The sequence below is a fragment of the Zeus faber genome (assembly GCF_960531495.2).
Source record: "Zeus faber genome assembly, chromosome: 20".
NCBI lineage: Eukaryota > Metazoa > Chordata > Actinopteri > Zeiformes > Zeidae > Zeus > Zeus faber.
In genome coordinates this window covers 9173225-9185446 of record NC_137207.1, presented here as the reverse complement: position 1 = coordinate 9185446, position 12222 = coordinate 9173225, and the positions used below count along the sequence as shown (strand labels likewise).

Below are 12222 nucleotides of genomic sequence, written 5' to 3'. Positions count from 1 at the left end.
CCTTCCTTTGGTTTCCCACCGATCCCGCACTTCCTTTCCTCGTCATTAGGAGCCATGTATCTCCAGTTGTTTCATCTCCAGATGGCAGCTATTTCTGCGAGCATGCAGAGCTCAGATCAGTCCGAACGATGCCAAACAAAGGAAAAGCGTGCGAGCGCTCGAGCACAGTGCTGCGAAGGACAAAGGAACTGCCCATGTCCAAATAGGCCGGTTTAATAAATCACCTGCGTGTCCGTCCACTTCACGGAGGGAATTAAAAATTAAGTGCGATCTTTGAAAGTCACACGGAGTTGCCAGGAGGGCCATCCACTGTGCGAGTGAATCCTCACGCTCGCCTGCATCCATATATTTAATTCATATGTACCCGAACCGGATTATGTGCGTTTTCCCCTCTTGGCAGGGAAGGCGACCTTCATCATCATCATCTGGGTTTCGGGAACGCCTCGGAACACAAAGGGCCCCATTCATGGGCCTCCACAGTCCTGTCCCACACCCACACGGCCGAGCAGACATCCCAGACCCATCCAGTGCACAAGGCAGCAGTCACAAGGGAATTGCATCGTGTACTTACAGGGGCAGCGGAACGTCTACACACATACACACACACATACACTGTCGCAGTACTGTAGTGCACGGGGAAAAAAGGGGGGGAAATGAGGGTATGTAGGCCCAGCGAGCACTACATCCTGCATAGAAATGTTTTCTCTTTGGTAGCTCATCTTTTGTGTCAAACACACACACACACACACACACACACACACACACACAGCCGCACACACAGACTTCCGCATAACCCCCCGAACCAATTTTCTTTCGTCTCTGCCAAATTCAACACACCTCTTGCTGCGTGCGGTAAAAGACGAGTGTTATTATTTTTTTTATTCCTCGAATTTAAAACAATATTTTACAGCTCCAGGTAGCCAGGGAGCTCAGGTTTCCACATGCAGTGTGTATAAACGCAGTTTGTGTCTGAGTCTGGCCCCAGGAGCTTCCCTGGCGGGCTCGGCCAAAGACGGAGCCAAACATGGATTTCAGAAGGAGACACAGACGCCCCGCTGTCTGTCTTCTCCAGACAGAGGGAAAAAAGCAGCGCAGGACAATGGAGAACAGTCTTTTACTATCAATCCTCCTGCAATAATAGCAACATGTGAACATCGCCATAATTTGCATTGAGGGATGGATGATGTTTATTGCGTCTCATGGTCTGGTCTCATGTATTGATGACAGACCGGGGGAAAAATAATTCTAGTGGGCGTGATAATGAGAATACTTTGGGGTTTCTAGGTGAGGCTTCACAATTATAAAACACATCGATGCTGAGAGAGTTGTATTCTCACTTAACGGTTTAAAAATACTGTTGAAGTCCCAACCAGTGGAGATAATGCGCTTGTAATTTCCCTCCCAATAAAATATTTATATGTCACATAAACACGGTTATGCAGTCCCTGTTGTATTTACTAGCTTTCCAGTATGCTGTAAGCAAGTCGTTCTGAATAATGTAGTGGGTCTCACGTCACAGAAGGCTCCTTTGGTGTGATGCATGGGTGTTAAAAACCTACAGAGGCCTCATCATCCAATCAATCAATCAATCAATCTTGAGAGCAATGAGGTTGTTTTATTTTACCAGTTACCAAATCATCACAAAAAAACATGGCTGCTTTGTCACATGAGTACCTGCCATACCCACCATCATCAGTTCTTGGTTATAATGCCAATACAATGAAGAGTTTACTGTCATACTGTGTTTACTTAATAGGTATAACTCATGCTGGCACGAAGGTCGATAACCCAGACACCTTTATCCACAGTGAAATAGCCAACCTTGGGTCCATGTCCAAATCTTAACTCATTCTGTCTGGCTGCATTGCATTCAATATAAATTTCAGGGTCAATGTCCTTTGCTGGCTATGTACAGTATTAAGCTCCCTTCTCTGTCGTTATTGCTCAAGCGCCCCCTGTTGAACAAATACGAGAATGCAGCCTGAATGCTGTATTACAATTTTTTTATTGAAAAAAGGCAGCAGCATATAATTAACACTGTAGAAACAGTAAAAAACAAAAATACAACAAAAAAAAAACCAAACAGACAGACACTGAAATGTTCATATATAATCATGGCATGAGGAAACAGTAATAGCGTTTCATAACTTTACACTACCACCGAGTCCCACGCTGATACCACAGTCCTTCAAAACAAATAAATAAGGAGTTTAATCAAATTTTACCAACAACCCATAAAAGACTTTGGTCTTAACGGGATTCTGTATATAAAATCGTATTGAAACGTTATCATAGTTTGAGCAACAGTCACAAGGATGCAATGTGTTAATGTTAGCAATTGGTTGGGCACACTCTGGCTAAACGTTGCAATATTAAACAACTGATCTCAAACCACCTCCGACACTTTAGGTGTCCACCCATATGATATGTTGCCTTTGGAACATAACCCATCTAACCTTTCTCTTTCATATACATCCATGCATCTTGTGCATAATCAGAATTTAACACTCTGCTTTCAGTCAATCCAATTTTACATCACATGTAAAATTCTTCTGTCAGTAAAGTCATAATCCATCATAACACAGTAGCATATTATAACAGTCAGATAACCCCCTTAACAGCTTGAGGGGAAGTTAGGAATCAAGTCACAACTTGGGATCGGCCCCATCACTTTCCATGGTTGCCAAATATAGCTGAGTAAATTATAATGCTGACCTCTAATCAGCATTTACAGAGGAAAGTTAATTGTGCACCATACACTGTAGGAACGGCCCACATTGTCACTTTGGGACAGTTTCTTTTCCTGTAGAATTTTTCACGGCTCGAGGAGTTTTTGGAGTTTTGGCTGCTTTCTCTGCCTTCTCCTTCTTGACTGTGGTCTCATTGGGGTTCGGCGTCACCCCATCAGCCTTGACCTCTTCGTTCTCTGGCTTGCTGACCTTCCTAAGCTTGTGTTTGCCTTTGATAGGGGCCGAGAATGTGAGAGAGGCCTTAATGAAGTCCAGAGGGAAGATGCCCACGTCTCCGTCAAAGCGATTCTTGGTCACCTGCAGGGATCTGCGGCCGGGGCTGGTGACCAGCTTCTTCTCCTGCAGGATGAGGACGTTGTCCGCTTCCTGACTAGCCTGTAAAAGATCACCACTTTGGTATTGGCCTAATGAATTCAGCTCTTTGCTGTGGGTCAAGATTAGGCCATGCATATAATTCAATTCAATTCAATTCAGTAAATAAGTACATATTTCTGGAATTATCTATGTATGCTCAATGGTTATGTGTTAAAATCGCATATTCATTAATTTACTACATCTACTTTACATCACAATAGATTTGACTAGACTGAATTTGCTTTAAATGTTATAAGGAAGGTGAAACTTGCAGACTACATGTGACAAATAATCTCTTTAACTTGCAAATATTTACTAAACATTTGCAGTGATGCAAATGTAATTGCTTGTGTTAAAAAAAACTACAGCTGATTGGTTCATTTGTGTGCCATGGAAATGTGACCACACAAATGAAAATTTGTGTGGTCACATTTGTGTCGCACAAAATTTGGAGAGGAGATCATTCAGATTTGACACTGTGACTAAGTTGCCAAACTGGGCAAACTGTCCCTGAGTCAGTGAATGAACAATATATATGGATGTTTTTGGCCTTGAATATTTGCAGCCAACGAAGGAAAGGTGTTGAGCATGATTGCTACTTTGACACTGGCCACTGACTGTTTTAGGGAAAGCCAATTCTCTGCATTTTCAGTTTAAAGAGTTTATTATTATTATTTAGCGGTAGATCTCTCTCTCTCTTACCTTAGCTGACCCAAAGATGGAGGCTGTCTGTAGTTCTCTGTCATCCTCCTCTTTCCTAGGGTGTATTATCAGAGTGACGTGGCAGCTGGTGTTGGTGGCAAACTTCCTGAAAGCACCAATGATATTGTCCTGGACGGCAAATCTGAATCAAATAACACATTGTACATTTATTGGTCAGTGATTTGCTTGAAGTTATTATGCCACATGGAGCCATGGAGAAGTTTGTATAGAACGTATGTATAACATGCATGTTAGAAACACATGTCTGAATTGGAAATTTCTTGCGAATTTTACAACTTAACTAGAAAAAGAACTGCACTTTGGTACATCAAAAAGATGCTTAGAAAAAAATTCAAAGTGAAATTTTCTCGACACAATTAAGTACTTACTTGTCCAATGAGAGGTTTTCCTGACCCATCATGAACTGCAGGTTGTCAATGACTACATGGTTGATGTCGTAGAGGTAAACCGCATGTTGCATAGTGTCAAGCACATTCCTACAGACACAACAATCATTAGACAGCGCATAACCTGGAGATTTGTCTTTTTTAATACAGGGCATATTTTTAGAAAAACAATGGGGTTGTATGGTGAATCTTAACTGACGGGGACCTACTTGAAACTCTGCTGCCCATGAAAAGTCATGAAGTAAAGGGGCAACTCTTCAAAATGGTCTGCCCAGAAGTCGTACTTTTCCAGGTCCTCCTCCAGCCTCTGCATGGCAAACTGGGTCAGCATGATCTTAGCCAGACGCACATTATTGATCTCAAAGCTGCCCCACAGCGTGTTGACCCCCTGCATGCACAAGTCCAGGGCCACCTCGCTGATGAAGGTGGTCTTACCACTGCCTGTAGGACCTGAAAAAAAAATATATATATTATATATATACATATATATATGTATAACGAATATGTAGATTTCCTTTTTAAATGTATTTACGGTAGAGTGCATAGTAAATGCTTATGCCGATTTCTCATACCTGTGAAGACAGTCAATTCCCCCTTGCGATGGCCTTTAAGGATCCTGTTGAGCTCAGGAAACCTTGTCCATTTCACCCCGGCCACCTGCTCTGTGTTGGCCAGCTCCCCATACACATCCTCTCTGAGCTGCCGGAAGGAGACTATGGACTTGTGAGCTGCTGGGATGGAGGCTTTGATAATGTGGGACAGATTCTTTCCTCTGGCCAGTGCCTCCAATGGACTCAGCTGGTATTCTCCAGGACGCACCAGGTTACAGCGCTTCAGGCCCAGCTTTCGGGAGAAGATCTTTGAGGCTTCCCAGGACCGTATGTCCCCTCCCAGCCACAGAGTGACCCTCTTGAATTGCTCCAGGTATGGCAGCAGCACTGGCGGGAGGCAGCTAACTCCACGAGGCAGAGCAACAGTGGGGAGCCCTGTGGCCTGGCTCACAGCCAGGACATCTAGCTCACAACTGGTCAGCACCACCTCTGTGTCCGTACGCCCCACCAAGGGGATGCCAAACAGGTTGTAATAAGAGCTACACTTAGGGACAGTGGCTTCAGTGTAAGATACATTTCCAGTGTCAGTGTGTTGGGCAGACAGCAGCTTAACCCCCTTAAGATTGGATTCAGGTCCCCCAAACCAGGGAAAAACAAGGCTCTTGGTGGGCTTAAAGAGTCGGACTCCATACGTCATGAGAGTGGTATTAGAAACCTTTGGGATCTAAAACAAAATGAAGACGATGACACTTTTTATTTTAACACTTTGTGTTTTCACATTTGCTATATGCATGTCACATGTACTTTAATACTATACACTTTACATTGACAACAATATGGAAATTGCAAAAATACTCATTTTAGCAACTTGTGATACTCTTTCTCTCACACATACAATAACATAGACACAAATGCGCCAGTGGGTACCTGAAACATGATTTTTATCAGTTGGGCCTCCTCCTCGGGTAGATCAGAGAAAGGCACAGAGCTTGACCAGATCCTCTGCACCTCTGCAAGCTCCCTCTCCCACTCCTCCTGTTCTTCTGGGCTTTCCCGGTATCCTAGCAGCACATCACCGCTGAGGAAGGCCTGGCCCTCTTTCTGCATCACCTCCAAACAGTCCTGAAAGTCCTCCCAGCTCCCCTCCACCAATGTGTCTTTACACAGAAACTGGCCAGTGATTTTGTCGATAAACAACGAATATGTCTCTTTCCCTGAAGCTCCAGGGACCCGCGGTGAGTCCATGAAGATGCTTGGAGCATGTAGACAGCTGTAGCCGTCGTGGAATGGAAAGTCTTTAGAGCGTAGAAACTGCTTGATGTCGGTTACTGTCACAGGGTTTACAAGGAATTCTACATTGGTATCGGTGCCATTTTTGTACATCCTCGTCATACTGAAAGATAAGTATTCCGTCCCGCGTTGTATTCTTTGTGGTAAACTTGAATGCAAATTAAATCTTTGAATGTCCCTGGGGATTTTGAATCTGTGACATAGAGACGAATGCTGTCTTTCACGGAGCAACCACCGGGAGCTTCGAGCTGCCACCCGCAGCAGACAGGAGGTTCCCCGAAGCAACATTCCTCTCAATAGATTTCTGTCCAAGGCATTTAACCTGTAACATACATAATGGCAATCATAATAATATTTTTTTATCTTACACACCATGGAACCCCTACGTGCTTAAGGCAATCGAATAGTTATAATAACAGAATATATACGAGTTGATCATGGAATCACTCCCATGCAAGGCAGAATAAGGGCATTGCCAATTTAGTGAGTTTTTCGTGACTATTCTATTAAGGAAGGTCATGAGATATGTATATCATAAGCAACATTGGACCAGACATTCGTTTTAATGTGTGTAAATAAACAACCACGGCACATTAACAAACATTATATATAAAAAAAAAAAAAAATCTTTTCAAGCTCACCGTTTATTCTTGGAGCCCTCCCACCCATGCTTTCTGACCCGGGCTTTTGGTTCGTCATCAAAACAAGTCCGTGTAAACCAAATACTGTTCTGATATCGTATTGAGTAATAATTGGATAGTCACCGTGTTTAAATACAGTTAATTAAATTAAACTTATAACACACCAAATTAAAATTCATAATGAAACAATTTATCTTCTTTTTTAAACAAAAAAATCCACGCGTCAATCGTGGATTTTTTTGTGTTTCATTCCGGAACTTGTTCTCCGCGGACCGCACGTTGTACGTCTCCTTAGGGTGTCCTCTCCCCGACCATTATTGACGCAAACATTTCCCCGGTCTGCAATTTATATATGAGGTAGTTTATATCACATACTTATTATTGATATCCCAAATATTTCACACGAAATCAAACACTTCAACGTTACACTCCATCGTTTTTTTTTTCCAACAATTTTCATTGAATGTTTAGTGCCGACGGGTACGTGTTTCACTCCGGGCCCTTTTTCTTGACGGGCCGCAGGGTGTACATGCTCTAGCAGTGTCCTCTGTCCAAACTGTGTGTTCCTACGTGACGGGTAGCGCGGTGTTTCCCGAATCCGTAGTGTTTATATATCAGGTGGTTCGTATTTGCTGAGAGGTGGGGAAACAAAATGACTTCTAGAGGAAACCCAAGTCGATTTCTTCAGAGCGTTCTTCAGAACGGGGTAGGCCGCTACGTCTGCCAGCTGAAACGCCTCTCCATCATTTTCTCCAAAGACGCACAGAGCTCCTTGGGCGTGAGGTGAGTTTAACAGATCTGGAGAGCTGTTCCTTTTCTCGTCCCTTTGTGTGATCTGGATGAGTTAAAACACTCATATTCTGCAATACTGTATTATTATACTATTTTATTTTCCACCCTGGTACACATAGCATAATGCAGAATTTAAATATCCATATGTATGGAAATTTGTACAATTTCCGATTTTTGACAGTGGTGGTATTGATTTTTATTGTATTATTTAGGTTTAATGTTTATCGCAATTTTTATTTTCTGTTATTATTCGGGTTATAGTTTATATTACATCTCTCTACAGTGCATTAGAATACAATCACGTTGTCCAGCCTTTCTCTATACTGATTTAGGTTTAAAAATCAAATCTCTCCCCTTCATTCCAATTCCTTGGTTTTTGCCTTCAACTTTTGGTATCTACCTGTATGAAAATTAAGAATTATTCACTGGTAAATGTGTAGATTTGTAGGTATTGTAATCATCCCTTTGAATGTTGATTATTTATTTGTGGTTTACTTGTATTGTTGTCAGATCCAGCCAGAGTGAAGGGGAAGGTCTACAGGACGGTAGTGAGACCAGCTATGTTGTACGGTTTAGAGGCGGTGGCACTGACAAAAAGGCAGGTGGCTGAACTGGAGGTGGCAGAGTTGAGGTTGTTGAGATTTTCATTGGGAGTGACCAGGATGGACAGGATTAAGAATGAGTAGGTTAGGGCGACCCCTAACGGGAGCAGCCAAAAGAGAGGAAGACTTGTATTGTTGTCAGTCTAAAATGTGTTTTGACTGTCAGAATTGACTATTACGTTATATGTAGTTGAGATGACTTATTATTATTATGGAACCAGTTAGAGGTGCAAATTATTGTCTTGGCTATTTTGAATATTTCTCATTGGCCTTCAAATATTGCTTCGGAGTCATATTCCTTAGCCCAATGTCTACAGATCTAGCAAGCCCCGTTGACTGCAACTGTATTTCTTATTTCTCAGAGAATTTATTGAAGAGGGTGTGGTGGATTATGCCAAGAAAAACCCTGGAACAGTCGTCTATGTGTCTCCCCAGTCCTGCAGGATACCCAGGATAGTTGCAGAATATTGTAAGTATTAAGCCAATCATCGGACTGTGGGATCAAAAAAGAGTGACCAACCTATACACATTTTGTGTACTAACTTCGAAATTCTAAGTCAAAATACGCAGGTACGAAATGCCAGATGAAACTAAGCAAAAAAAAAAAAAACAATAAATATATATATTTATATTTAATGACGGAAATCAATACAAAACAGTACCGTACATTTATTGGGTATTGGGTGACTACATCCCTGGGATTGGACCAGATGCTACGACCTGTGGTTCTGTAAGCCCTCCCTCTCCTCTCACTCACTGAGCGGTACTTTATTATCCACCTAGGTGTAACGCTGCATTTCTGAGGTAAAATGGGAAGTGGTGGAGTTTTAATAAAGCACAAAAATGTGACTGTAATGTTAACATATAAAATTGGAGCAGCACCGATTGATCTGCTAATGACTGTAATTGTTTGGTTTTCACCGGCCGATGAGTGTCACATATATCTGATCCTGTGCCCGTCAAATTTTCACACCGATACTGCGCCCATGTACTGTGCCCCTAAAAATGTCCAAATACTCAAACTCAATACCAATGTAATGTAATGTGGTTGACGCTCAGGAAAGAGAGCAAAATAAATAAAATGTCGGCTCTTTGGAGGTACTTCAAGGTAAAGGAAGATTAAATAAATTTTTTATCTATCGCCTGACAATATTCCAACATTGTGCAGACTGCGTATCTATCGCTGTCATAGCGGAGCTCCACTCATGATGAAAAGTTGGACTTTTTTTAAATGTATTTCTTTAGACTTGGTTCTTGATGTGTCACCCAGTAAAACAAGTCTTTCGATTGGATTCAGTTGGTTTAAAGCACGGTTAGGGAAGGAGAGCGAGAAGAGTCGGCCACTTATTTTATTTGTTTATTTTTTTGTAATGATTGCAATTTATTTGCAGAGTACCATATAAATATACTATAAATGTATATTTACACTTAAAGTGAAAGAGACTTTCATTTGAAGTTTAACTGGACATTTCCATGTTAGTTATATGTTGGGTCCTACTAAAACTCAATGAGAGGTACAGGTTGAATTACAGTGAAACTTGGTGATTTTATTGGAACTCAGTGACAGTTTCATGTTGTATTTAATTTTATCGGAACTCGGGGACAGTTTCATCTGCTATTATCGTTCCATAGTAAATAATGAAAAATCATAAACACCCACTGTCAAAATCAGCAATATTACTATTGTGGTAACTGAAAATTGCAGTGTAGTCCGTATGTGCAACTGTCTTATCATGTGAACGTGATCACGGGATGTATTTGTCATTGACGTACAGCAGATCGGAAATCAGAATCTGCAGGTCAGACTTTAAAATAGTTAGAAATAGAAATCGGCCAAGAAAATTGCAGCCGCTGCATCTCTAGTTGGTAAACATGTTCGGTAACTTTACGAGATGATGCATTTCAAGGGGTATATACTAATGAAATAAATTGTTATATATAGTTAGTAGTGTCTCGCATATGATGTGATTTGCCTCGTAACTAGACAACTACGTGTAGATAACTGATGTAGTCGTTTAGCTGCAGTAACTCAAACGCCACAAAGACTCCCTGTTACACTATTGTGGTTCTCAAATTTTTTTGCCAGGTTTGGCAGGTCTGCATTAGGCTTAAGTTCCCACTCTGAAGACCTATTTAAGACAGATATCCCAATGTTTTTCTTAGAGAATTTCAATTTTACTCTCTTTAAAACAAATTGTTTGTCTGCTTTCAATCAATTACAATTCTTAAAAAGGAGTCTGAACCACTACAACAGGGGTGGCACAAATGGTCTGCAGAGTATGCAGGTTTTCATCCCAATTTAACTTACCAGCTTTGGAAAGTGGGCAAACTGATTGGCTGTCATGAAAACCTGTGTACTTTTGAATCCGCTACACACAGTAGCATAATTCAGCGGTTGTCATTGCTCATATGTTCCACCAGGGAGCGCTGTAATTACAGTAATATACTGTATTTAGTGTTAATTTAGTTTAGATGAAAATTATATTTAAAACTTTCACATAATATGATTATATTTGAATTGTGAATACCATTCAAAGTTGCACATTACATTACATTTAGCAAACGCTTTTATCCAAAGCGACTTACAATTATTCAAACACCAACAGACGCAGCCATCAGGAGCAATTAGGGGTTAAGTGTCTTGCTCAGGGACACTACAGCATGCAGATAGAAGCCTGGGATCAAACCAGCAACCTTTAGATTACTAGACGACCAGCTCTACCTCCTGAGCTACCATCCCACATAACATTTCAAAATGAAAAGTAATGAAATAGCCACAGATCAGTATCCCTTTTTATTCCTGTGCAGTAAATGGCAACGTGAGGGAGGAAATCATCACAAGCAAAACATCACCGCAGATTTCCCAGCTCGTGTCCAAGCTGACCAACCAGTCTGGCCTGGACATCGTCCGCATCCGGAAACCCTTCCACACAGACAGTCCCAGCATCCAGGGCCAGTGGCACCCGTTCACCAACCGTCACCCTTCCATCGGTCCCATCAGGCCACTGACTCAGGAGCCTAAATAAGGACTTAACCTGAGCAGCACAGAAGACTTAATGCAGCCTGGCTACATCCAGAAACAAACCACTTACATTTTTCGAGGTGTTTGCAGCAGCGTTTTTCTGATATATCTTTTTTATTTATTTTTGGGTTGCCTGAGACTTTTGACTATTGAATATTATTTTTCATCCTCACTACATTCTCAATGATTGTAGCAGCAAAGTGACTGGTCTGCTTCAAATGAGCCTTTCAAGAGTAACACATCATGTACCTCTTCGGAGTTCCGTATTTGAATAGGCTACATGATATCATCACAAGCTTATCATACCTGCTTTACATGATCTGAGGATTATTGTACTATTTAGGCGGTTGTTACTGTGCCCTGCAGCAGATGCCGTGACTTTGGATGGAATAAATATGAATAAATATTTTTTATTCCGATGTTGTCTAAATGCAGTATTCCTTTTAGGAGTTGATGTGGTGCTATCTGGCATACAGCTTGTCAGTGGGAGATCGGGAGGGTAAAAAACGAATGTGGACTGTATCTGTTTCCATGGATGCTATTTAGATCATTAGGATGGACTTATAATACTGCAGTGGTATACTAAACAGATGAGACCCAACCATATGTTATCATCAAGTGATTCTATTTCAATGTAACAAATGTGCAGGACTATACAGCTTTAAAATCAGTTTAATCCAGACTTTGAATTTAATTCAACACTAATATGATCCCATGATTGTTAACTTAAATTGTATAGAATATAAGGTTGATAGTGTTCCTGGTAGATTTGAGTACAACTCTCAACCTTCACCAGAGAACTCTCCCCTTTTTTAGCTGAACAAGCAAAATAATGTGCACCTCAGTGGGAGATGTGTTGTCTCATCCAAAATGTGGAAATTGCAATTAATCATTTTTGACAATATATGGCTTGCCATCTGCCCCTTTTTACCCTTTACATGCTGCCTGTGTATCTCCCTTCCAAACCAGAATATAAAAATCATGTTCCTGTTGGCGCCCCAGCTGGATACAGTTGATGCAGCACGTCCTCTACAGTTGAGATGCTGCAGGAAGGTTTTCTAGTTTGTGATGATTGATGGCCACTGGTCAGCTGACATCAAACTCGGGGCTG

At 41.4% G+C, this 12222-nt stretch overlaps 2 protein-coding genes across 2 annotated transcripts; one reads left to right on the top strand and one right to left on the bottom strand.

The window, feature by feature from the left end:
* Positions 1-2621: 2621 nt before the first annotated feature.
* On the bottom strand, positions 2622-6723 carry twnk (twinkle mtDNA helicase). Its single transcript, XM_080021022.1, has 7 exons — positions 6696-6723; positions 5692-6376; positions 4786-5488; positions 4423-4663; positions 4196-4303; positions 3807-3948; positions 2622-3125 (listed from the first exon to the last, which is right to left on the bottom strand). Exons 2-7 carry the CDS (start codon positions 6340-6342, stop codon positions 2781-2783), a joined length of 2190 nt encoding a protein of 729 aa, XP_079877148.1. The 5' UTR covers positions 6343-6376; positions 6696-6723; the 3' UTR covers positions 2622-2780.
* A 284-nt stretch (positions 6724-7007) lies between these two features.
* Positions 7008-11530, top strand: mrpl43 (mitochondrial ribosomal protein L43). Its single transcript, XM_080021526.1, has 3 exons — positions 7008-7478; positions 8452-8558; positions 10898-11530. Exons 1-3 carry the CDS (start codon positions 7348-7350, stop codon positions 11113-11115), a joined length of 456 nt encoding a protein of 151 aa, XP_079877652.1. The 5' UTR covers positions 7008-7347; the 3' UTR covers positions 11116-11530.
* Positions 11531-12222: the final 692 nt, after the last annotated feature.